The following is a 24,443-nucleotide window of genomic DNA, read 5'->3' as shown; positions in this document are numbered from 1 at the left end:
TTTCACCACCCTTCGGAGGGAGAGAGAGAGAAAGAGAGAGAGAGAGCGACTGAGAGAAGACGAAGAAGAAGAGAAAAAAGAGATATGATGTTCGCCACTCCGCCTAAAAAAAACAAGAAGAGCCTCCCGCAAATTTTGGTCGTTTCAGATACCGATGATGACGATGATGACGAAGGAGGAGGTCATCACAAAAAACCACAGGAGGAGAATGAAAAAGTTTATAATTATAAACCGTTGCACGACCCGTGCGCCCCGAACGCGTTAGTTTTGGTCACCGCTGAAGAGGCGAGAAAGAAATTAGACGATGAGAGTGGTTTTGGTGGGAGGGAGAAAAACAAAGTGCCTTGCGTGGCGGTCGTCATGGACCCGAACATTGCGAGAAAGTTACGAAAGCACCAAAAAGAAGGCGTTCGATGGATGTATCGGAAGTTGTTCGGGTTTGATGATGAAAATAAGAAGAACAACAACAACAGCGAGATTAGCAGCAATAGGAATAGTAATACCAATATTATCGAGAACTCTGGAGTGTTACTCGCGGACGATATGGGATTGGGCAAGACGTTGCAAGTGCTCGCGCTGGCGTGGACGGTGTTGAAACAGACGCCGTTTCCAACGTTGAAGAAACCGTTTAAACGAATTTTAGTCACTTGTCCAGCGACGTTAGTTGGGAATTGGGGGAATGAGAGTAAGAAATGGATCGGTAACGTTCGAGCGCAGTGCGTGACTGCGGACGGCGGCGCCGAGAACGTCGAACGGGCGTTTCAGAAATGGATCGAGACGAACGAAAACGTGGAAGAGAAACCAATGCAATCATCGTTTGATAGGTTTCCGATTTTGATCGCTTCTTACGAAACTATGAGGAAAATGGCTCTCAGAATACCGAATCACGCCAGACCAGATTTATTGTATTGCGACGAGGCGCACAGATTGAAATCCGATTCGAATCAAACCGTAGACGCGTTGAAAGCGGTAAACGCGAAACATCGCGTGTTGATGACGGGAACACCGATTCAGAACAACTTGATGGAATTTGCGGCAATTTTAGACGTCGTGCAACCGCGCGCGAAAGCAATTTTTGGGTGGAACTCGTTGGAAGAGTTCAAGGAAATGTACGAGAGACCAATCATGGAAGCGAGAGCGAGCGAGGCGAACGCGGAGCAAAAGAAGAGAGGGAAAGAGTTGGAGGCTCAGTTGAGGAAAGTGACGAAAAAAAGAATCCTGAGGAGGAAAGCAGAGCTCGTATTGAAAGAGTATTTGGTGCCGAAAACGGAGTATTTGATGTTGTGCAACATGTCCGGGAAGCAGAAAAGATGTTACGAAGCTGGCTCAAACTATTTCAAAAAGAATACGAACAAGAACAACAACGCGTTGAGTGCGATTGGCATTTTGAGGCAGTGCGCGAATTCTGCAAAACACTGTTTAGATGCCATCGGTCGATCAACCGTGCTCGATAAGACGTTTTCGAATACCATTCGCGATGCAGCAGAGAAGAAAGAAGAAGAAGACGACGAAGGAGAAGAAGAATGTAGCGGCAAATTAAGCGCTCTTTGTTTGCTTTTGCAATCTTTGAAAGGTATAAACGAGAAAAATAGAAGCGTAAACAATGGCAATTACCAGCGCGTAGTGATTGTTTCTGGGTATTCCGATCAGTTAGACGACGCCGATAAGCTGTGCAAGCGCGAAGGATTAACGACGACTAGATTGGACGGTTCCGTTGACAAGGACAAGCGTTCCGAGATGGTTCGAAATTTCAACACCGGCAACGTAGATGTCATGTTACTTTCCGTCCGCGCCGGCGGCGCTGGTTTGAACTTGATTGGTGCAAATTGTTTGATATTGATGGATGCGAGTTGGAACCCCGCAGACGATAGACAAGCTATGGCGAGAGTATGGCGAGACGGACAACAGAAACCGGTGTTTGTGTATCGATTGGCGAGTTTAGGAACCGTGGAAGAACGCGTATTGTTGAGACAACTTGGGAAGGAATCACTGTTGATGGAGGAAAAAAAAGAACGAGAAGAAAAAGAAGAAGAGGAAGAAGAAGAAGAAGAAGAGTTTAGTTTAGAAAAGGAGGAAGTTGGAAAACTCGTGGAGTTTAAAAGAAACGGCCACAACGAGGAGTGGAAAGATGTGCGATCGAGGAAACAAAAGCACGAAGCGTTGATTACGAACTCTTTGGCGTTGATGGATTGCCAAAGTGAAGCGCGTCTCGTTCAGTGCGTCGTAAAAGCGAGTTGTACCGTACATGATGATGATGATACTGATGATGATGATACTGATGATGGTGAACGCGAAGGAGAGAATGTTGAAAAGAAGAAGAAGAAGAAGAAGAAGAATAACTTTTACGTTCCACCGAAAAAAGAAACCACTGGGAACTCCGCGGCGACCAAACGCGTCGCGTTCGAAGACTTGATGAGAGCGACAACGGCGACGGTAAAAAAGAAGAAGAATAGTACTTGTAGATGATGAAATAGATAGACTTGTGAGAGAGACACACCCAAACAACATTCATATGAACAACCTGAACTAAAATACACCTCTAAACGATGCCAATCGACGCGCACGTACCGCGCACGTACATATAATGCAAAAAAAAATTCGCTTAGCGAACACACGTTTCGATCGTGTGACCTTTGGGTTATGGGCCCAACGCGCTTCCGCTGCGCCAGTTCGCTTTTGTGTGCGTATCTCCTGTAGGGTTTAGTTGTGTAAATATAAAGGACACAGTTCAAGCCCTAAATATTTTTTTTTCCTAAAATTGCTTATTACAGTTAGCTTTTTTACTCGCTTTTTTCCGATTTAACCCGAATTGTATTCTTAACAACAACAACAACACACGAAGGAAGAGTTGTTCTCTCGTTGTTGTTATTGCGTGTCGCAAAAAGAACGAACTTACTTACCGAGAGACAGAGAAAGAGAGAAGAAGAAGGAACTTATATGATGGATACTACTAATACTGAGAAGAAGAAAAAAAGAAGAATCGTGATTAAAGTCGGCACGTCTTCTTTAATCAAAGCGGATACTGGAGTCATTCATCTCTCGCAACTGGCGAAAATATGCGAGCAGATAACCGAATTGCAGAAATCGAGCGAGTTCCAATGCGCGATCGTGACCTCGGGAGCAGTCGGCGCGGGGATGCTCCAGCTCGGCATCAAAGAAAAACCGAAAGAGTTACAAAAACGACAGGCGTTAGCGGCAATCGGTCAGGCGCATTTGATGCATTATTACGAAGACATGTTTGCCACTCTGGGAGTGAAAACCGCGCAAGTGTTATTGACGTTGGAAAATCTATCGCAGAAATCGCAATATAACAGAGCGATGAATACGTTCTCCTCCTTATTCGATTACGACGTGGTGCCAATCGTGAATGAGAACGATACCGTCGCGGTCGAGGAGTTACGATTTGGCGATAACGATACGTTATCCGCGCACGTCGCTTCCTTGATATCTGCCGAGTATTTGTTTTTATTCACAGACGTGGACGGTTTATACACCTCGAATCCGATGAAAGATCCGAACGCGAAACGAATTCAGGTGGTGGATGATATAAACAAGTTGATGAGTGAAGTGGACGTGGCCAGCGGCGCTGGATCCGCGGGTGGGACCGGCGGGATGGTGACTAAACTTACAGCCGCGAGAATCGCGAGCGCAGCCGGGTGCAAAACAGTCATCGGGAAAAGCACAGACATGGAAAAGATTGTCGAGTGTGCATTAGGTTTAAACGGAGGAAAAGGAGGAGGAGAAGTGACCCCTTCTCTTAACAGTAAAGAATACACGTTATTTTTAGCCGCCGCGGATGCCGCTAAAGGCAAGAAACGATGGATGCTTTCCGTGCCGGTGAAGGATCGCGTGAGAGTGAACAAAGAAGGTGAGGAGGATATAAAATCAGGAGAACCGCTGTTGGTGAAAAACGTCTTAATAAGTGATAGCAATGGTACTAAGAGTAGCAGCAACAGCTATAAAGTTCAAGATTGCATAATCGTCGAGGATGAAGAAGGGAGAGAAATCGCGAGAGCGATTGTAAATTACAGCGCGGAGGATTTGGCCCATCATAATTTACGTGTTTCAGACGCCGAGGAAGAGTTTGTGCATTCGAGCAACTTGTGCGTCACGCATTTCAACGAAGAGTATAGATCAGTCTCCAGAAACAATTGAAAGCATAGATAGAGTTTAAAAGTAGTATAGCCGCCGAGGACAAAAAGATGCCGTGTTGTTAAAACAAAAATTAAAGTGTCGTTTCCCTCACAACAAAATGTTTATTACTCTTCGTACTTCCAATACTAAGTGTTGTCCCCGCGAGGGGGGTGTTGATTCTTCGAGAAAAGGACGAACTTTGTCGCCGCATCATCATCATCATCATCAGCAGCGACGACGACGAGAGAGACGTACGAATGTTACTGCTAATACGAGTGCTCATGTAAATGTTGATGTTGTTGTTGCTGTCAAGAATCGTAACAGAAGAAAAACAAGAAGAGGAGAGGAAGCGTTGAAGTTGGAATGCAGTCGGTGTGTTTTTAACCACCACCACCACTGGATGGGTGGAGTCTTTGCCGGTGCTTCGTCTTCTTCTTTCACTTCTCTCGCTTCTTCGTCTGGGAGAAACGAGGACGATGAATCAGATGAAAAAAAAGAAGAAGAAGAAGAAGAAGGTAATAGTAGTAGTAGTAGTAGTAGTAGTAGTAGTAGTGATAGTGATAAGAGTAGTAAGGAGGAGAATAAACAACAGGAGAAGGATATCCTGGTACAACTCTCCCTCTCTCTGATTGATTTCTATCGCAACGAACTGTCTCCGTTTATGCCGAAAAGCTGTCGTTTTATACCGTCGTGTTCGAATTACGCGTTCGAGGCGTATACAAAGTACGGGGCCTCGAAAGGATTTATATTAACCGCGTGGAGGATAGCGAGGTGTAATCCGTTTGGGGGGAGAGGGTATGATCCACCGAGATGGCCTCCGAGTTTTACGCGAGGCGGCGACGGCGAGTAAGGTGAATTAGGTGATGTGTATGCTAAAATAATCTATACTACAAAACTATTGCGCTTCTATCTAAAATCATTTCTAGTATTATTATTCTAAAGAAGCTGGGAGCGAAGCGTGCTCGGGATCGAAATTCGCGCTCAACAAGATCCCCCAGGTCAAATCTGAAATCGGTTCTTCTTTCGTCCGCTTCAGGCTACCTTGCCAGAAAACAGGCTTCGCCGTCGTCGTCTTTGTTGCTGTTTCTTCCTCTCCTTCTTCTTTTTCTATTTTCTTCATTTCCGCGACTTTTGAAGCCGCAGAATAGTTCATTGCTACGCTCTTTAACATTTTCATGGCGATGTTTTCGTTTAATCCTTCGTTACGGTCGGTAAGTGTTTCCGGCGTCCTCGTCGTTGTCGTCTCATCCATGTTGTTGTTATTTCGTTTTTGTTGTCTTTCCATCGTTTCTAAAGCCAAGGCGTGAAACACACCCGTCTCTCCGTACAGAGATATGTCGTCTCGAACTGACGGAGAATACGTCGCAGCCGCGCAGAGCAAATGCAGAGCTCCTTCTGCGTTCCCGTGATGTGCTGATGAGTTTGCTATATCCCCTAAAAGAGTAATCGCGCACTCGGCGCAATCGTTTGGAAGCAAAAAACCATCGAACAAAGGCTGCGCCAAGAGCTCACACGCCTGCTCGAGCGTTGTGACGCCACTAAACTCGTTCAAAAATTTATACATGCCCTTAAAATCACCAAAAGCATCATCGTCGTCGTCACCATCGCCACGTTTTTCAAAACCGTTTGAAGATTGCCCGAAAGCGCGCCTGGCACTTTTTTGCATTCCCGTGAGGCGATGATACTCGTCTTTATTTTCGTCGTTACTGTTCTGCTCTAGAGAATCGCGCGAGACAATAATGCAGTGTAAGGTGTCCTCAAGCACTGGTGAAACTAGTCGACAACCCTCGGCGAGCAACTGAAGCGCCACCATGGCTTCCTTTTTGCCGAAAGTACTTTTCTTCCTCTTTCGCTTAAGTTGCTCATCGTCTCTTCGTTTATGCTCAGGAGTCTCTCCATCTCTTCTGCCGTAGTCTTCATAACTTCCATTATCTTCTTCTTCCTCTCCGTAGAATGCGTACAAGGCAATAGGTAATAATCCACAAAGCACGCACGCTAAAGTTTTTTTGCCGCCCCATATATCAGAAGCGCAGTATGGAGCTATTGATGCTAACGCAGTCGCTGCTGATCCTCTCGTCGCTGCTGCATTTTTCAGCGTCCCTTTCAGAAGCAAGGGCACAACATCTTGAAGAGATATTGCAGGTTTCGCCTGGTAACCGGTGCTTTTCCCACCGTTTGAGTTTGAGTCAGCATAGCGAGTTCGCAACGGTAGCGGCGCAGACGCCGCGTAGGTTGAAAAAGAAGCCAAAGAACCGAACGTATTCAATGGTGCAGACATCAGAGAAACAGTCACCAGTCGCACGGCAGCTTCGTAGATTTGTTCGTTAGTCGAGCGCAAACACGCGACGCCAAACCAGAATGTCTGAGGTGCGATGCGAACATACACAAACGGCGACTTCCTCAAAGCAATGAGTATAGACAAGGTAAATTTCATACCGAGTTGCATACGATGGGTGACCGTTCCGTCCTCAGATCCTCGGGGAGAAGATGATGGGGAATGAACATTTGACTTTTTCGGCGGGACCGTCGATCCAGACAAAAATTTCCCTTCCGACATAGCCGCCGAAGTACACATGATTCCCAGAAACGTTCTGAACTCTTCGTTATCGAGCGGGTGACGCAAAGCCCCGAGAATATCCATTGATGCTAACGCTAAAGTAAACGATTTTGCCTTCGATACCCAACGCAAAGCCTCACTCGACCATCTTTCCCTCGGCGAAGCCTCAAATACCATACAGTCTGGAAAGCGATGACAGAAGAGATCCAAATTTGAGTCATTCCAAGAACTCCCGGCCTCAAGCCCTCGACTTCCGACGAGCTTTTGCAACTTTTGAACTGTGACTAGAGCGCGTTGATCTTTGGCAGGAATTTTCGAGAGACTCTGATCATCATTCTCATAATTTTCGATGCGTCTTACCAGAGGTTGCCCAGCCAGCTTGTGCAATAAATTAGCCAAAAGCTGCTGACAATGTGCACATACTAAAGCATTTCTCGAGGTTGCTATCGTAGCCACAACTGCGTGAACGAGCACAATTAACTGAGAGCGAAAATATTCGTCGTGTTCGGCAGCTATTTCAGCAAGAAGAATAGTTGCCAAATCTGGCTCTTCGATTTGGGAGTGGTAAAAAGCGTCTGTGTTTGAGTAAATTTCGCCTTCTGGCTCCAAAGCGCGAAAAGAAACAGCCCGAACAAGTCTATCAATACATTCTTGTGGCGCAACTCGTGCTAAATACAAACACGCTCGTTTCGGAGTCAGGAAAAGGTTGCCTTCAAAAGATTCGATCGTTTCATTTTCCTCGTTCTTCTTCTTCGTTACATCTCCAGAAATCATCATGTTGGAGATCTTTACATTTTCCGTCTTCACGCCGTTGAAAAGCAAAAAGTCCAGAGCGATTTCGAGATTACGTGGTGTAAGAAGGTGAGAGCTCTCTCTCATCGCTAAACAACCCCAGAGAGACTCGATTTCTGCTCCGAACTTTCTGCCCAAAATCCTCGTGATATCGTAGAATTCAAGAAGAAGGCGGTTGCAGACTTGGCGTTTCCCAGCTTTCGTAAGCTCTTCGAGTTTTAAAGACCGAACCCATGGTTTTAGTGCAATTAAAACTTGGCGGATTGTATTGTTCAGTTGCAAATCATTACTCCTACTACTACCATCATCACTCATGAGAAAGCAGCATCTTGAAAATGTTTGTATGAGTAATTCAGGTGCCAACTTTGAAGCGTCTTTAGTCTGTACCATTATTTCTGAAGCATTTTGCAAGAGATTGTAGTGCACTTCCGGAAGCTCAGGCTGTGATGACGAATCTTGGAACAAAGCCAGAAGTCTACTTGCATGCATACTACCATTGCCATTCTCGAAGACGCTACTACTTTTGTCTTTATCGTCCTCGGTATTCTCAGATACAATGAAGATGGCTTTGATGAGCTTTCTCGCATTCTCCCTATTTCGAGCATCGAGGCTGATCAGATTAAAGTACGACAACGTCACAAGGTGTGCTGGCACCATAAATCTAACAACTGGTGCTCCACCTTTGACGGTATCATTGAACGCATCCGAAGCAATGATCGCGAGTGCGGAAAAATAAATCGTCGAAACACTTGTTTTGGCAGAGTAGCACTTCTCGATAACTATCCGTAACACTTGAGGATTATTCGAGCAGAATCCTACTATTGCATTTCGCGCAACACGTTCTAATTCACCATCACCCGCCTCAAGTAAAGAATCAATCCAATCGAAAACTGGACCATCTTCTCTCAACATAGATTCATCGAAAGCAGGTGCACCTAGAATCGAAGCCAATGCACTTTGAAAATTCCTCGTTTCCGCAAGTTTATAGCTTTCAGCGAGAGCTTCTTCTACCCATCCCGAGACAAGTGTCCAAAGCTTCATTCGTGACTGCTTTTGTAGCACAGTAGCACAGTACGTTGGTATATCTTCGACAGTTGCGCGTATGATGAGTGCGACAGAACTTTTCAACTCTTCTGCAAGTGGCTTCATGTCATTATCCTTCATATCCTTCGCGCCTGGTACCATTTTCGCTGCAATAGTTGCGATGAAAGTTGCCTCTTCCACAAACTTCGCAATATTCTCGCACATAGTTTGTTTCGTATCATTATCATCCGCCGTTGATTCGATAAACGGTGAATATCGTATTACGAGTAACTTGTAAAGTTTTGCCAATGTCATCCAAGCATATAGGACAGAAGTGACGGAATTCATATTGGACTGAGGACTCATCATGTTACCACCCGAGATCGTGACACTCGTAGCATCCACCGCGCTTGAATCAAATATACTCATAATAGAAGAATGAGTGGTGTTTGTATTTAGTATCTGAAGTTTCGGAATCGATTTAAATACATCCGCGCACGCATCCAATAGCTTCGGAACCACGAAAGGCGGCACTCTTTCCAAAACGTTCAGAATTGCCTCCAATTGGCCACCTTTACCCGTGAGAATGGATGGAACTGTCAATTGAAAGAGCGTCTGGAGCGAACCGCGAGATCCTATAGTCACGATTTTAGGGCCAGATCCATTCTCATCGGGATTTTCTTTTTTCTTAGAGTTACGTATTTCGAGGTCCTCCTTGTCTGTTGCCGAGCATACAAAACATGCGTAGTTTCGCCATAACTCAAAGATGTGCGAGCCTGGTTCTGTAGGAGCTTGCATCATAGAACCTTTTCCTTCTAACACCATAATGGCTTGGACTCGCTGCAAAGCCTGTGCTCTGGCCGTGACTGAAGCAGCTTTGCATGGTGTGGCCACAGATCTCGCTAATACGCCAATCGCTGAACACAACGCGTTGCTTTGAAGCGCTTCGTTTCCAAGTATCTCCTCAGCAGTAATAGAGCGGTGCGACTTAGCACCGCGTGATGTATGTGTAAAGCTATCAGCTTCTTCATACATACGAAAGCGACACTCGTCGATGACGCTCGCTACAGATCGTGGCAAATCGCTTTGATTAACTGTGTCAATGCTTCTGCGCTTGCGGGGAGATGAAGTGGTGAATTGCCGAGGCGAATTTCTTTTACTCGCACTATTTTGCCCCTTTTTATACCTGTTGTCCATGAACTGAAAGTGTGAAACTTCCCGAAGTAACGCTAAAGCAGCCAGACGAACCGATGGGACGGGATCGCAGAGTAAAACTAAACCCGCAGCTTCCGGTCGCGTTGATTCTATTATTCCACCATGATCTAAATGCCCAAGGGTGGGGTCATTTTCATTCATATTATCATTAAGTGCTGCACGACGTCGATTGAGAGCGAAGGTCAGAGCTTTCGCCGCGGACTCTCTCAACGAGTGATCAGATGTATCTCTCAAATTCAACAAACTCGAGCTCGCTGCCTGGACTAAACGATTACACGCATCTGTAGAGGGTAAAGTACCATCTACTCCACTGAACAACATAAGTCTACTCAGTGCACCAGCAGCAGCTACGCGAATCTCAGAGTTTGTATGCGTGATAAAGTGCGGAACGAAGTTGATGGGATCTACATTCGGCACCTCGACGTTCGGGATGCACCGCAAAACAGCCGCTAAAGTGGGATAGCTGCCACGAATCTGATTCAACTGTTCATTACCAAGGTTTCGTGAGACCGTATATCCAGAATCCGAATACATGGATTGATTGATTTCCATCGCGCGAGCTACTACTCGTTGCAAATGCTCCATGAGTTCAATAGTATCGAATGATGATTTCATTTTAAGCTGCATGCTAGCGGCAACATTTACAGCGACTGCGACAGCGTCCGAAGGGTCTGTTTTAGAGAGCATCCTCAACGCAATTTTAATGGCGCGCGTTTTATCGACGCGATATGCGGCTGAAAGTGCGATAGCACTCATGAAACGAACATGGGATGGTTGCTCATGGTCGGATGCAAACGCGGTGTATGTTACAAAATCCTTAGGCTGCACCAACGCAAGCGCATCCATACCAGCTTCCAAGACGCTAAATATTTTGTCTGTAATTACTTTATCGTTCGAATTACTTCCATTTAGCCGCCTCTTGGCAACTCTGAAAAATCGGCGAGCAACATCCACAGCTTCGGCAGATTTCCCTTTGAATTTCTTCGCACGTCTACTTACGTTGTCACAAAATTCTATCAGATCCGGATGTTTCCCGGAGTTATCTGCAACCATGATGGCATTATCTTCCCGTAAAGTTCCCGCAAGTTCCCACGCGAAAAGCGTAGCGAGCAAAGGTGTCGCATCTTCTAAATGCTTTTCGTTCGTCTTTGCCCACTCTGTGATGAAAACTCTGGCTTGAATACACGTCTTCGTCCACTCCAGCGGGATTTCGAAATTTGACTCTTCGCCGCTCCTATCGAGTGCTCGAATATCAATACACTTTGAGAGCAACACGCATAACCCGTGACGAAAATTGCTCGGCTTCGCTCTAGATGGAGGTATCCATTCTGTTGGATTAAACGCTTTCAAAAATTTTACTGCGTTTTGGATTTTCTCCTCGTCGTGTTCTATATTCACCCCAAAATTGTGCGTTTCCGCACCAGCTACCAAGCTAAGCTTTGCCCCAGAAACGGCAAACATGATCCAGTTTGCTTCTGTTCTTTGATTTTCTGTCAGCCGACTTTTGAGCGCGCCTACGAAATAATCAAGCGCTTCATCGAATGAGATTGAGAACAAAGAAGCGATTACCCGCGATATTGCGAGTCCAACATCATCTTCCTCCCGAAATATCCTCAGCGCAGCCTCCTGGTCAATCTCTATATCGAGTTTCTTCATCGATCGCTGTTGTTGGAGCATAAACGATCCGGATGGTGTTGTTAGCTTCTGGGGGGAGTATTGCAGTGAACGATCTTTATCCTTCGAAGGAGTACGCATCAAAATATCTCTCATGTTCGAGCCTCCTCTTACCCTTTCATCTGGCGTCAGAAGATCTTTCGCTCTCGATTCTTTCTTGACCGTTTCGTCCAAGGAAATACCATCTCTTTCTCTATCACTCAATCTCGCGTCTACTCGATGCTCCTCCACAGTCTTTTCTATGCTTGCTCTCACAAAGTCTTCTTTCAACCAAAATTTTCTCTTTGGCGCTAAATGGTGTCTCGCGCGTTCACACAAGTGGCCGAGCGCGAGCGGCGCAAGAAACTCTACGAACATTTTATTCGTCGTCGATTTATCCAATAACGTCGTTCCTTCCTCATTTACGACAACTGCATTCACTATTGCTTCAACTGCCAGCCATAGCGCGCACAAAGCGTTCTCTTTTTGTTGTTCTCCCCTTCCATTAATAGTATTCACGGGTTCGCCCGCGTTCGCGCGTTGCGAAATTTCCTTTTCCCAATTGACTAAGTTTTCGACTAAAACTCTCGCATGCGTTGGCGCTATCGCGGCTAAAGCATCCAACAAAGTCCCATACTTGCGCCGAATATCCTCCATTCGCGCCGAGGATGCAGAGGTACTCGCACTCGCAGCAGCACTCGTACCACCACCGACATCGTTACTGTCGTTACCCCCCCCGTGTGCTCCTACCGACGACGACGCGTTCAAAAACGACGGCGACAATCCCTCCAAAGATGTTGAAGACGACGCAAAACTTGAAGAATTCGATGATGAAGACAATTCCAAACACGCGGACGTGTATCGTCGAATCAACGCTTCCGCGATTGAGTAGTTCATACCCACCGCCGCCGCGTCGTCCTCGCCGTTTCCACCATCGGGAGAGGATGGCGCGCTCATCGTGGTTAAAACGGACGAGTGTTGTTGTTCCTCGGAACCATTTCTTTCTTTGTGTGTGAAGTGTGAGATGTTGTTGTGAGGTGAAAAGAGCAATTTCGAATTGTTAATAAATAACCAAACGCGAAAGAAGAGACGAAATAATCTAATATACACACCGCAAATCGCAGCAACTACGCAAAATATACACACATTAAACGCTAGAAGTACTAATACCGCTTCTTCTTCGGTTTAAAACCGGACAAGATCAACGCGTGATTAAAAAAATCAAACGCGACATCTTTCGTCGACTTTTTCTTCGACGCGGTCCGTCTTCCTTTTCTCGCTTTCAAATCTGAGCCGCTCGCGCGGCGGTTGATGGAAGGCGCGAGAAAGAAGAGGAGATAGAATATAAATCCAAGGAATGTGAAAAGGGTGGATATAATGAGGAAAGATGATGAAGATGATGATGATGATGATGATGAGGAAGGTGATGCGGAAGCGTCGATGTTCGTATTCGCGTGGCGAACGTGTCCTGGATACTTATACTCCTGTTTGCGTATATGCGCGAATGCATTCCGTCCATCTTGGTGCAAGCCAACGAAAGTGTCGCAAAATATGCTCTCAAACCGCCTCGCGTTCTTCTCTTGCACCGCAGACTCTGAACGTTCAGGAAAGCACGTTTTCGTCAACGCGTAACAGTGCGCTCCGGCTCTCGTTTTCGCGGCGTAGTCCTTCTCTCCGGAGGATGTCGAGGACGACGAAGACGTTTCTAAAGACTCGTAATACTCGTCGCACTGTAAAACGTCGCAATAATCTGCGAGACAGACATCTCCTTTCGTGCTTTTAAAAAAGCGTCCACTCAGGTACGCGTCGATATCCGCTTCAGATTTAAATACCTAATGATATTGTTGTTAGACGACAGGAGGAGCGAAGATATTTACGAGAAAAAAGAAGAAGAAGAAATACCTACCTTTCCGTCCACGTCTTTCCACTCTTCCTCCTTTTTCCTTTTGTTATGCCGACGCGTTTTTCTGCTCTCGATTTCTCGATATACATCTCTACTTTTCTTGAACGGACATCGTTCCGAGACCTCTTCTTTCTCGTTCGTAAACAGCGGGAAGAAAAACTATACTTGAGTAGGGGAATGCATTTGGTGAGCGAATGATGTTTACATGAAGAATAATAACACGAACCTCTTCTAACGCCTGCCTAGCTGTTCTCGATTTCCTCTGGTCGCAAATTTCTTCATCGTCGTCGTCGTGAATATGATGACGTTCCTTCTCCATTATTATTATTATTTCTTCTTCTTCTTTTCCTCTTCTGTCGAAAGCGAAAGTGTGGTGTTCTTCGGTAAAGCTTGTTTCAGCGTGACCTTCCCTAAAAGTCTCTTCTTGCAGTCAACAAAACTCACATGAAAAATGGAGAAGAAAGTTGATTTTTAGTTTGATTAGTCAACACAAAAGAGGACGAAAAGTCATTCCACACTTTCATCAGAGGCACATAACGCACACACACACGCGCGCGCGCGCAAGTAAACGCAACAACAAACAAAAGAGAATAATAATGGGCACGATCAAAGCACCGCTGGAACAACCACCCCCGCTCGTCCCTGAATTTACCAACGAACAAGACGTTCTGCAACACTACAACAACCTCACGAGCGTGTGCGAGGAAGCTCGATCGAAAATCAACGAGCTTTCCAATCAAGCGAAAGAACACGAGTTAGTCGTGGATGCGATCAAGGATTTAGACCCGGAGAGGAAGTGCTTTCGATTAGTCGGAGGCGTCTTGGTGGAAAGGAAAGTGAAGGAGGTTTTACCAGCCGTGAAAGGGAATAAAGAAAAGTTGGACGGCGTGGTCGAGAGAATCAACGAGCAGTTGAACGCGAAAGAGATGGAGCTTTTGGAGTTGAAGAGAAAGTATCAGATTAGAGAGAGAGGAGAACAGCCGCCGCCGCCGGACGAGTAGAAGGACGCATAGCTTTTGTTGTATTCTATGGATTATTAGATACTAGTAGTAATTTATCATCATTATTATTATTCTTCTTCTTCTTCTTCTCCTTCTTCTTCTTCTTCGTCGTCGACGTTCGCCGCCATTGCTTCCAACTCTTCCTTCAACATTTGTTTCGTCGTGTCTCTTTTCTTCTCTTTTATGGTTTTGTGTTGCGCACCGAACCCGGCTTCGAACGATTCGTCGTGTCTCGGACCGTGTTGCTTGTTCATTCGATGCGCTTCGTTGGCGTCGTTAGTGTAATATCTAGACATACCGTTGGCGTCAGTGACCCATCGTCCGCTAAGTTTCGACGGCGGAGGGACTAACAAGTTTCTCGAACTGTGCGATTTGGCGTTATGCGCCGCGGCGTGTTCGTTCGCGGCGTGCGCGTGCGATGCCGCACCTTGCGCGTTCGCCGCTCTGTTCAACGCGCGTTTCTGTCGGTCCTTATCGGCGGTAGTTTTCGCCGCTTTCGTCGCCTCTTCTGCCTCTTCCGCCTCTCTCGCTTTCCTCTCGTCTTCGATTTCTTTCTCCCGGGCGAATTTCACCGCTTCCGCTATCGTCTTCTCTCTCTCCGCGGCTTCGCGCTTATCTATCTCTGCTTGCTGCTGCTTCTTCAACGTTTCTAATCGTGCGGCCATTTTCATCTCCACCTCCCGCTTCTCCGCCGCCGCTTTGGCCACGAGAGGATCTTGCAACGTCGCCGCTCTCAATTTCTCTTCCGCCAACGCTTGCTGTTGCCTGAGCTCGTCGATTTCTTTTTGTATCCGCTCTTCTTCACGTCTCTTCGCGGCATCTTTTGCCGCCGCCGCCTTTTCTCTCGCCTCCGATCGCATCTGCGCTCTCTTTTGGATTTTTTCCGACTCTTTGTGGTGCTGTTCGGCGTCTAGTCTCGCCAACTCTACTCTCGCCGTCGCCTCTCGTCTCGCCGCTTCCAATTTTTGCATCTCCAATCGAACTTCCTCCGCTCTCGCTTCCTCCAACTCCAACTGTCTATTAATCCTTTCCGTCTCTCTTTGCTCCGCCTCGAACGCCTCCTTGGCTTTTTGCTCCGCCGCAATAATCTGTGCCTGCGTGTGCGGCTTTTGCGGTTTCGGTTTGTTCAGCTTATGCGCCGCCGCGTTCGCCGCCGCCTCTTTCGCTCTTCGCGCTTCCTCTCTCTTCTTTCTCTCTCGCTCTCTCTCCCTTCTCGCTAATGCTTGTTGCCTCTGCGCTTCAAACCTGGCATTCAACGCCGCTCTCACGGCATCCCATTTAATTACTTTCCCGCTGTCGTCGTCGCCATCGTCCACCTCCACTTCTCTATCGCTCTCCGCTCGATCCAACACCAACTTCATCAACATTGCCGACGCAATATCTCGATCGTTCCCACTTTGCGCCGCGCGCTCCAACTCTTTCTCGTTCTTCACTCGCTGCTCTTTAATGTTATTGTTGCTGTTATTGTCTCGTAAATCACTCCCTTTTCGATTGATGTCTTTAGCGTATCTCTTTCGTAAAGCCACGGACAACTCTTCTAGCCTTTGCTCCGAGGAGTCCAAGTCATCTTGCGTTTGTTGTTCCTTTTCGTTGTCGTCGGCGTTGGTCTCCTCCTCCTCATCTCCTCCGGATAAATCTAAGCTCTCGTTGTCGTCTGTCTCGTTCCCTTCTTCTTCTTCTTCATCATCATCTTCTTCTCCTTTGTTGTTGTTGTTCGCGCGATGATGATTACTCCGACGGTGGTTTCCGCTCGCCCCCAAAGTCGTCGAGATACGACTCTCACTCCTTCCGCTAAAGACGACGGAAAACAAAACCAGAAACCCAACCAACGTCAATAAAATCAGTTTCATCCTCCCTAATTTCATCGGAACGTTGAGCATGTACCGCACGTATCGATGCTTCTTCCCGTCTCCGAATAAATACTTTTTGTTTTCGTCGTCCTTCTCGTCGAAATCATCATCGCGATGTTTTCGATTCGATTCTGCGTCCCAGTTGTTTTCGTTGGGAACGTTCCGCGATCGCGCCGAACGCATGATAGTGTTCTTTTGTGTACCTCTCTCTCTTTCTCTTCTTATTAAAGCTGCTTTTTGCGCGCGATAGATATTTTATACTAGTGTGTATGTAATAAATAAGAGAGAGAGAGGAGAAAACTTTGTGTGGTCTTCTCGTTCCTCTGAAATTTATCCACTTTGCTTCATTCCATACGAGAAAATAATGAACAGATCTTCTTCTTCTTCTTCTTTGGCGGCGGCTGCGGCGAGAACGAGAACGAGAACGATGGTATCCGAAGCCCCTCTGTTGGAACTTCCAAAAAGAATAAAAAGGAGAAAAGGGAAAGAGATTTGGCAAAGATCATCCGCGGTGGTGTGCATCTTGCGAAGGCCCGGGTGAGTGTTCTGTCGCGCAGAAATCCGTCGTCTGAAAGAAATCGAGAAGAAATTAAACGACGTGAACTGCGAGTTACACTGCGTTCTGAAAGAATCCATCGAAGCCGAAGTGATGGAGTTTAGTCGGGACTTCTGGAAGAGCGAGGAGAAGTTGCATTTGGACGAGACGAAGGCGTTTTTTCGCGCCGTCAGCGGAGGCGTTTTGAAAAGGTCGAGCTTGTTTCTAACTTTAATCAATCCAGTGAAGATGTATAAAATCGTGCAAAACTTCAAGAGTATTGGGGAGAGAACGCCGAGGAATAATTTGAACGGAGAGGGGTTGATTATGGGCGGGTTGATGGTTTTTAAAGAGGGGGGTGAAATTGTATATTCGCATCGCGAGAAGGAGTGGGGCGATTGCGCGCCGATTGAAGAGGTTTTAGAAGCGGCGAAAGCGGCGAACAAAACCCACCGCGAATTAAAAGAAAGAAGCGTTTGAATGCATGCACAAAAATTTATTCCGTGAAACTTTTCTCGCTAAATCTCTCCTCATTATGAGAAAGAGAAGCGAGTTGAGTTGATACAATTTGAGTGCAGGCGTTTATCGACGTGAATAATTTCAACGCGGGAGCTTTGTTCTCTCCGAGTAAATGCGAGTTTGAAAATGTACTAGACAACGAGTAGAATGTATGTAGCTGTAGCGTTATTGTGTAGTTTTACCAGCCATAGTAGTGAAAGATTAGACGCGAGATGTTATTCACTCCAAGTCTTCGGTTTCTTTCTTTTTCTCTTCCTTCTTGTACAACATCACCGGCTTTGAAGTGCGATGTAAGACGTAATTTGCGCACGAGCCGAGAAAAAATTCGTGCACTCTCGACTTGTGATGCGCCAACATGAAAACGCAACACACGTCGTGTTCTTCGCTTTTTCGAACAATAACTTCACCAATAGATCGTTCGCTCGGGTCGTAACTCACCATTTCCAAGCGGTTGTGCTTCGCGTTCTTCTCTTTCAGAATAGGAACGAGGGCTCTCTCGACAAAGTCTGCGCACTTCTCTCTCCACTCAAATTCGTTCTCCGGTTTCAATTGCACGACCATTGTATCGTGGTATACTCTTCGATAACTCGTCGGAAGGACGTGCAAGAAAATAATCTCGTCCCCTTCGCCGCGATAGATGTGTTTCAGAAAGTACCGCAGAGCTTCCTGCGAGTCCTCTTCTTTCTCTTCGAACGGGAACAAGAACCTTCTCTCCTCTTTCCCGTGAAAAGAGCACGTGCACGCGCCTTTTTTACAGTTCAAACAGACGGACACGATCGTCGGTTGCTGTCGATTTACAACCGCTTGCTCTTCCACTGATTTCATTATTGGAGAAGTGCGACGCGAGTAGCAGCAAAAGCGTAACTTTTGTGGTGTCGTTTTTTTTAGATTTGATCGGCTCTCTCGCGTATTTTTTAACGAGATACGAAAATATTAGCACACAACAAAAAGAAAAGAGGATGGAGTCATCCACGACGACGACGAAAATGACGACGAGGTTGAAATGCGTGGATTGCAAACTAGTCGATTGCGAATGTAAAGATAAGTGTTTCGACTCGCTGGTAGAGAGGAAGTTTTTGATACCGATTTCGGAAGCGGACGATGAAAGGAGCCACGGTACGTTGCTGTTCAAGTGGTTTTTACCCTTAGTGAAAGTGAAAGAAAACGACGAGATCCGGCTCGTTCACGTATCGATGAACAAAAAAGAAAGCGTTTCCGAAGAAGATTACGTCTACGACGTGATAGTTCCGATCGTTAACTTTCACGGCGTGAAGAGAATAAAGTTGCTCGTCGAACAAACGGAAGGGACGGAGGAGGGTGAGATTGCAAAGAAAATATGCGAGGCTGCAAAGGACTGCGATATGATTGTGATGAGTGCATCGCAACAGCGAGGAAGGTCAAACAAGCACATCGGACGAGTGTCCGAGGCCGTGGTTCATAACGCTACGACACCATTGTTGCTGTGGAGAGATACGGAAGGCATGAGAGAGGAAGGAATGAACGACCGTTCGTTTCGCGAAGTATAAAAAAGAAAGTAACACAGTTCAATAAAACTCGCCTCTCGTTGTGAGAGTAAAGATCTTAACATTTTATTAAAAGCGTCTCTCTCTCTCTCTCTTTGTCTCTCTCGTTCGTCTTCTTTCGGCGTCGACTTTTACTAACCCTCTTGGAGAGTCGCCTTTTCAAAATCAATAGACGTCGTTTTGCCTTCCTTAGTTTCTTTTCTCGACGGCGACGCTTCTTTCTCCTTCTTCGAGATATCGCCCGTGTAATACTTTGTATTTATATCGGTCTCTTTCGGCCCTTTATACACAAGAAGAGGAACTTTCGAGTGATGAAGGCAATAGTTTGTCACTGAGCCGACAAAAAACTCTTGAAGTCGTCCCTTGCGATGACTCGCCATGACGACAAGATCTGCGTCGATGATCTTCGCTTTTTCGCACACGACTTCTCCGATGGACGTGTTGTTCATTTCGTACGCGATGATATCGAGCTTATACGTCACGTTACCACGTTGATCCAGGATTGGTAAAAGCGTCTCCGCGACGTACTTTGCGCAATCCTCGCGCCACTTCTTTTCTTCTTCAGGATCGGGAACTTCCACGAACGAATCGTCGTACATCCCCCAGGCGTACTGCGGGAAGCGCGCGGGAATCCTGTGTGTTTTTTGGTGTGGTGAAGAAAGAGGGTGAAAATTTTCATCATCGTCACTCCAAGAAGAAAGAGAGGGAGAGAGTGCTAAACAAGAAAAGACAAAACAACGCACACGTGTAAAAGGACGAGCTGATCACCAGCTCTATGGACGTTATCAAGTACCCACTTGATAACCTCGACGTCCTCGCCGGTTGAATCGATGGGTAACAAAATCCTACGCGTCATCGAGAGAGTCTTGTGCGTCAGCGTTTGTTGTTGTAAAAAGTGAAGCAAAGAGCCTTGTTTGAGAGGAAGAAGAAAGAAGAAGAATATTTTGTATCTGAAAAGCTTCTCAAAAATACGACCCAGACACACAAAAGAGGAAAAAAACGACTTCGTCTTCGTTTTACCTACCGTCTCAAAACCTTACACTCGCACTTTTCGCACTTGCAGTTTTTACACATGCACTTCTGCGGAGGCGATTCGATCGTGATCATGATTTCTTCTTCAAATCGTTCGATGATGATGCGTGTTCTTTTTCTGGACTGAACGTGCGTTGTTGGTTTTTTTGTGATGTGTTTTTGTATATTTTTTTTCCATAACACTCGTCATACACCTCGCGCAGTAAACAACTGTATTATAGTATTATTATTAGTAGTACGAGAAGGCGCGATGACAATCACGATGGACATCGACGATAAAGAAGAAGAAGAAGAAGAACAACGAGAAGAGAAAGAAGAAACGACGACGAGGAAAACGAAAACGAAAACGAAAACGAGAACGACGACGATTGATGATGCTGTTGAAGTCGACCAAGACGACGAACATCTTCTTCAACGAATTTTGCATTACAACAACAACAACAACAACAACAACAACAACAACAACAACAACAACAACGACGGTAACGATGAGAACCGACGACGAGAAGAACAAGAAAAAAGACTTCATCTCCTCTCTCAAGGCGCGGAAGCGCGAGTGTTCTCGACCACGTTCCTCGGAAAACCGTGCGTCGTGAAACAGCGATTCAGGAAAAAGTACAGACACCCAGTTTTGGACCAAAAGTTGACGAGAAGTCGATTATTCGCCGAGTGTCGATCGCTGATGAAGGCGAGAATTTTAGGCGTCCAAGCGCCGACGGTTTTGTTCGTGGACAAGCGGTCGTCGTCGATATTCATGGAACGGGTGGAGGGGAAGTCTTTGAAGGAGGTTTTGAAATCGATCGCGGCGGAAGAAGATGAAGAAGGAGAAGAAAAAAAAGAGGAGGAGAAAACTACGCCGCCGCGCAACGCAACCGCCGAGGACGCGACCGCCGCGCCTTCTTCTTCTTCTCCTCTTTCTTCTTCCGCACACCGCCGCGCGGTGAAATACGGTCGCGAAATCGGCCTCATCGTCTCCAAACTCCACGATGGCAACATCACCCACGGCGACCTCACCACCTCCAACTTCCTCGTTCACGCGCAAACTGACTCCATATACGTAATCGATTTCGGTTTATCCAAAACCCAAATCGTCGGTGAGGAAGATATCGGTGTCGATTTATACGTCCTCGAGCGCTCTCTCGTCTCCGCGCATTCGCGCGAAGGCGCGCGCGTCTGGCAGGAATGTTTGCGCACCTGGAAAGAGACGTGCGGGAAGAGTAAAGAGGCGTTTAAGAGGTACGAGGAAGTACGGGCGAGAGGCAGGAAGAGGAGCATGGTTGGTTGAATACTGATAGAAGAGAGTGAGAGAAAGAGAGAGAGAGAGTCTCGTAGTCTTAAGTAGCACCTCCCACTTACCACCCGAAAGAGTGGGAGGTATTTCGTAGTCGCGTAGCGTAGCAGCAGGTTGTAGAGAGGCAAAAGGAGCAGCCAAAAAGAAGATAAAATGGATGAGTATCAATCCCCCCGAATGCTCTCATAAAATAAACGCGCCGTTTTCTCACACGCTTGTAAAGACACACACGTAATAGTCTCACATGTCTTCTCCTTCTTCGGTATTTTGCCAGCAGCACGCGTCCCCGCGTGCGATGGCGTCTGCTGCGGCATCCTCGTCCTCCAGAACGAAACACTCGCTTCGACGTCATGATTTTTACAGCCATCATCGGGAAAAGCTTTTCTCATCATCATCTTCCCTGCGGCGACACCATTCAAACAACGCATCGTCGTCATCAATCGTGGTCTCCTCTTCCGCGCGAGAACAAGAGCAACAACCGTCGTCGTCTGAATCGTCCTCGTCGGAGAATAGTGTGTTGACGCGAACGGCAGAGGAGGCGATCAGAAACGCAGCAACAGCAACAGCATCATATAGGACTACTACTACTACTACGAACAAGTCGTCTAGTGTATCGTCTCAATCGTGGCAAATCGATTTCTGCTCTCGCCCTTTGAAAGACGACCGAGGGAAGAAAGTGTGGGAACTATTAATCACGGACGAAGACCGAACGTTCGAACACGCGGAGTTTTTCCCGAACAATCGAATCAACTCGGTGGAATTATCGAAAGCTTTGCAGAAAGTCGTCTCGAAACGAACGGAGGAAACCGGCGAAGGCCCGAGAAGAGTTAAATTTTTCCGGAGTCAAATGATGACGATCATCACGAGAGCGTGTAAAGAGTGCGAGTTGGAACCGTTGCCATCGAGGAGGTGTCAAACCATGCTGAACTGGTTGGAGGAGAGGATGGAGACGGTTTATAAGAAACATCCGGGGTACGATGCGAACTCGGCGCCGTTGATGACGTTCGACGCGCAAGCGCCAAAGCCGTTGCCGGACGCGTTGCGAGGCGAGTCGTGGGCGTTTGTCGCTTTGCCTTTGGTCGGGGTGAAAGAGGAAATGGAGAGCGTGGCGAGAGGTAAAGCGTTTGGAGATTTGTTAAACATCGACCCGGATTTACCGGACGACACGCTGATACCGGGCGTAGTCGTCTATACCGCGCGCGCGGCGGCTTTGAGCGGATGGACGAAAGGCTTAGAGTTGAGCGCGATTACGGTGGATCTGGAAAGCTCTTCCATCGTTTTGGAAACCGGCGTAAATGAAAGTTGGAACTACGCGTTCTTCCGAAGAACTAAAGAGTTGAGAGAGGAAGCCCGAGAATGGGAAGGCGTGAAGAGACAAACGAAAGGGTTGCACTTCTTAGCCATTCAAACCGACGCAGACAGCGAAACCACGGATGGATTTTGGGTGTTGCAAGACGTCAAAGGCGCGCAGTTTTAATACAAATTTGCTTCATCATCACACAAAAAGTCTTGAATGCGACATCATCATCATCCGGAACTCCACATAACTTTCACAACGTTTTGTTGAAAGTCTTCACAACAAACAAATCTTCACATCATCATCGCGTCGTTTTTTCTTCGGCCGCGGTTTCCCTCTCCAATCGATCGATCTGACGACGACGACGACTTTTACGATGATGATGCAAGACTCTTCTTCCTCTTCTTTACCTCCTCTCCTCCGTATCCTCTCCAAACTCAAATCAATTCTCGTTTCCAAAGAAGGCGTTGGAAAAGGAAAATTCGACCTCCTTTTCTTCGCCTTCTCGTTCGTGCTTTTGTGTTTGTTCTCGACGACTGCGCTGAGCAACCAAGCGTACGTGGACGAGAACGGATTGCTCTTAGGAAGCACGAAAACTGGGTTCGACCGCAAAAACGGCGAACGGGCGAGTAAATATTCGGAGTTGCTTCTGAAAACGGGAAGCCTGAGAGAAGCGAAAGAGGTTTTGGTGAGAGATATTTTGTTGGCGGATTTCGATGGTGTTGACGACTCGTCGGACGAGGTGACGGTGCGCGACTTCGCGGCGCACGCCGTCGCTCGAGCAAAGTTCGGAGACGGGAGAGAATCCATCGCAATTGTCGCACCGATCGGATGTTTAGAAGAAGAAGAAGTTAAAGGAGGAGGAGGAAAAGGAGGTGATGATAGAATTAAGGAAGAAGAAGCGGACGCGGTCGCGTTGGCGTTGGAGGTGTTCTTTTACGTCAAGTCGCGAAAGGTGAAATGGTTGGGACGGGACGTGGTGTTGGTCGTACCGACGTGCTTTGCGTATTTGGAAGAAGGACAACCAGTTTCGAAAATTCGCGCGACGGAGAAGTGGGTGGAGACGTATTTAGAGGGCGAAGAAGAAGAAGAAGAAGAAGAGGATGGTAGTGGCGGTGGAGGTAACGCTGCGGGTAATCGAAAAAACAAAAAGAAGGATGTCTTTTTTCGCGCCGGGCAGATCCACCAAGCGTTTGGCATCGAAACCCCAAACGGAATGAAAAGTTTTAAAAGGTCGAGATCGACGATGTTCGCTAAACTTCACGGATGGAACGGAGCCTTGCCGAATCAAGACATATTTGAAGTGGCAAAGTTTGCCTCGCGAATGGGGCGGGGGACGTCGGCGGGATTTAGCGTACAAGGGACGCACGTCATTGATGCGACGAAGAAGACAAAATGGGAGAAGTGGATGGAGCACACGAAAGCGTGGACATCGTTTGCGAAATTATCGGTAGTTGGTAAGCCAACCGGTGTTCACGGTGCGTTTAAAGTGAAATCGATAGATTCGTTTACAATGGTATACGATAAAGAGGAAGGCGGCAGCGAGGTGGATGACGAAGGAGCGAAAGGTGGAGACTATCGCATAGAAAATTACCTCGCCTGCGGCATCGCGTTAGAAACGGCTATTCGAGCGTGTAATAATCTCGTCGAGCAGTTACATCACGCTCGGTTTGAGTACGTGCTCATTGGGAATGACAGATATGTAGGCGTTGCTGAGTTGGCTGGAACGCTCGGCGTCATGCTCGTCGCGTTGGGCATCAAGACGTTGAAAGCGTACGAATATGAAAAATGGGTGATTTTGTCTTCTTCATCTTCTTCATGGTCCGTTAAAGAGGTCTTCACTGCGGTGAAAATATTCACATTCGTACTCTTAATGGTTGTGTTAATCGCGTTGGCGTATTTTAACATCGCCTTGGGTCTTTGCGTAGCAACATTGGGCGTGCCAATTTGCTTAGCCGTGCCCGAGACCCAAGAGGAGAAAAAGAAGAAAAAGAAGGAATAAAGTCTAGTAGCAGCAGCAGTAGTAGTAGTAGTAGTAGTAGTAATACATGTAGTAGTAATGGTGGCGATGATGCGATAGCAATTTCTATGATATCTAAGCATAATTATGATACGATG

At 46.8% G+C, this 24,443-nt stretch overlaps 15 protein-coding genes and 1 non-coding gene across 16 annotated transcripts; 10 read left to right on the top strand and 6 right to left on the bottom strand.

Annotated features, from left to right (window-relative positions):
• Positions 1-84: 84 nt before the first annotated feature.
• On the top strand, positions 85-2,466 carry Bathy10g03340 (Snf2 family protein; the record flags this gene model as incomplete). The annotated part of the gene is made up of 1 exon (XM_007510613.1): positions 85-2,466. One exon carries the CDS (start codon positions 85-87, stop codon positions 2,464-2,466), a length of 2,382 nt encoding a protein of 793 aa, XP_007510675.1.
• A 137-nt stretch (positions 2,467-2,603) lies between these two features.
• On the bottom strand, positions 2,604-2,675 carry tRNA_Met_CAT. The gene has a single exon. It is a non-coding gene; the product is annotated as a tRNA-Met (tRNA).
• A 265-nt stretch (positions 2,676-2,940) lies between these two features.
• On the top strand, positions 2,941-4,155 carry Bathy10g03330 (glutamate 5-kinase; the record flags this gene model as incomplete). The annotated part of the gene is made up of 1 exon (XM_007510518.1): positions 2,941-4,155. The coding sequence occupies one exon, from the start codon at positions 2,941-2,943 to the stop codon at positions 4,153-4,155; it is 1,215 nt and encodes a 404-aa protein (XP_007510580.1).
• A 97-nt stretch (positions 4,156-4,252) lies between these two features.
• Positions 4,253-4,984, top strand: Bathy10g03320 (putative toxin-antitoxin system, toxin component; the record flags this gene model as incomplete). Its single annotated transcript, XM_007510784.1, has 1 exon — positions 4,253-4,984. The coding sequence occupies one exon, from the start codon at positions 4,253-4,255 to the stop codon at positions 4,982-4,984; it is 732 nt and encodes a 243-aa protein (XP_007510846.1).
• An 81-nt stretch (positions 4,985-5,065) lies between these two features.
• Positions 5,066-12,331, bottom strand: Bathy10g03310 (predicted protein; the record flags this gene model as incomplete). Its single annotated transcript, XM_007510677.1, has 1 exon — positions 5,066-12,331. The coding sequence occupies one exon, from the start codon at positions 12,329-12,331 to the stop codon at positions 5,066-5,068; it is 7,266 nt and encodes a 2,421-aa protein (XP_007510739.1).
• Positions 12,332-12,537: 206 nt separating this feature from the next.
• Positions 12,538-13,596, bottom strand: Bathy10g03300 (predicted protein; the record flags this gene model as incomplete). The annotated part of the gene is made up of 3 exons (XM_007510686.1): positions 12,538-13,206; positions 13,281-13,436; positions 13,504-13,596. 3 exons carry the CDS (start codon positions 13,594-13,596, stop codon positions 12,538-12,540), a joined length of 918 nt encoding a protein of 305 aa, XP_007510748.1.
• A 277-nt stretch (positions 13,597-13,873) lies between these two features.
• On the top strand, positions 13,874-14,278 carry Bathy10g03290 (prefoldin subunit 2; the record flags this gene model as incomplete). The annotated part of the gene is made up of 1 exon (XM_007510652.1): positions 13,874-14,278. One exon carries the CDS (start codon positions 13,874-13,876, stop codon positions 14,276-14,278), a length of 405 nt encoding a protein of 134 aa, XP_007510714.1.
• Positions 14,279-14,346: 68 nt separating this feature from the next.
• On the bottom strand, positions 14,347-16,311 carry Bathy10g03280 (unknown protein; the record flags this gene model as incomplete). The annotated part of the gene is made up of 1 exon (XM_007510519.1): positions 14,347-16,311. The coding sequence occupies one exon, from the start codon at positions 16,309-16,311 to the stop codon at positions 14,347-14,349; it is 1,965 nt and encodes a 654-aa protein (XP_007510581.1).
• Positions 16,312-16,492: 181 nt separating this feature from the next.
• On the top strand, positions 16,493-16,669 carry Bathy10g03270 (unknown protein; the record flags this gene model as incomplete). Its single annotated transcript, XM_007510744.1, has 1 exon — positions 16,493-16,669. The coding sequence occupies one exon, from the start codon at positions 16,493-16,495 to the stop codon at positions 16,667-16,669; it is 177 nt and encodes a 58-aa protein (XP_007510806.1).
• A 108-nt stretch (positions 16,670-16,777) lies between these two features.
• Positions 16,778-17,143, top strand: Bathy10g03260 (predicted protein; the record flags this gene model as incomplete). Its single annotated transcript, XM_007510598.1, has 1 exon — positions 16,778-17,143. One exon carries the CDS (start codon positions 16,778-16,780, stop codon positions 17,141-17,143), a length of 366 nt encoding a protein of 121 aa, XP_007510660.1.
• Positions 17,144-17,401: 258 nt separating this feature from the next.
• Positions 17,402-18,007, bottom strand: Bathy10g03250 (predicted protein; the record flags this gene model as incomplete). Its single annotated transcript, XM_007510510.1, has 1 exon — positions 17,402-18,007. The coding sequence occupies one exon, from the start codon at positions 18,005-18,007 to the stop codon at positions 17,402-17,404; it is 606 nt and encodes a 201-aa protein (XP_007510572.1).
• A 161-nt stretch (positions 18,008-18,168) lies between these two features.
• Positions 18,169-18,708, top strand: Bathy10g03240 (unknown protein; the record flags this gene model as incomplete). Its single annotated transcript, XM_007510473.1, has 1 exon — positions 18,169-18,708. The coding sequence occupies one exon, from the start codon at positions 18,169-18,171 to the stop codon at positions 18,706-18,708; it is 540 nt and encodes a 179-aa protein (XP_007510535.1).
• Positions 18,709-18,839: 131 nt separating this feature from the next.
• Bathy10g03230 (predicted protein) lies at positions 18,840-19,561 on the bottom strand (the record flags this gene model as incomplete). The annotated part of the gene is made up of 2 exons (XM_007510492.1): positions 18,840-19,338; positions 19,449-19,561. 2 exons carry the CDS (start codon positions 19,559-19,561, stop codon positions 18,840-18,842), a joined length of 612 nt encoding a protein of 203 aa, XP_007510554.1.
• A 438-nt stretch (positions 19,562-19,999) lies between these two features.
• Bathy10g03220 (predicted protein) lies at positions 20,000-21,022 on the top strand (the record flags this gene model as incomplete). Its single annotated transcript, XM_007510778.1, has 1 exon — positions 20,000-21,022. One exon carries the CDS (start codon positions 20,000-20,002, stop codon positions 21,020-21,022), a length of 1,023 nt encoding a protein of 340 aa, XP_007510840.1.
• A 301-nt stretch (positions 21,023-21,323) lies between these two features.
• Positions 21,324-22,505, top strand: Bathy10g03210 (predicted protein; the record flags this gene model as incomplete). Its single annotated transcript, XM_007510715.1, has 1 exon — positions 21,324-22,505. One exon carries the CDS (start codon positions 21,324-21,326, stop codon positions 22,503-22,505), a length of 1,182 nt encoding a protein of 393 aa, XP_007510777.1.
• Positions 22,506-22,701: 196 nt separating this feature from the next.
• Positions 22,702-24,327, top strand: Bathy10g03200 (Glycosylphosphatidylinositol anchor attachment protein GAA1 (ISS); the record flags this gene model as incomplete). The annotated part of the gene is made up of 1 exon (XM_007510450.1): positions 22,702-24,327. One exon carries the CDS (start codon positions 22,702-22,704, stop codon positions 24,325-24,327), a length of 1,626 nt encoding a protein of 541 aa, XP_007510512.1.
• Between the last annotated feature and the right edge of the window lie 116 nt (positions 24,328-24,443).

This window comes from Bathycoccus prasinos (genome assembly GCF_002220235.1).
Source record: "Bathycoccus prasinos genomic : Chromosome_10".
Lineage (NCBI taxonomy): Eukaryota > Viridiplantae > Chlorophyta > Mamiellophyceae > Mamiellales > Bathycoccaceae > Bathycoccus > Bathycoccus prasinos.
Note: the sequence above shows the minus strand (reverse complement) of the source record. Positions and strands in the feature narration are given on the sequence as shown.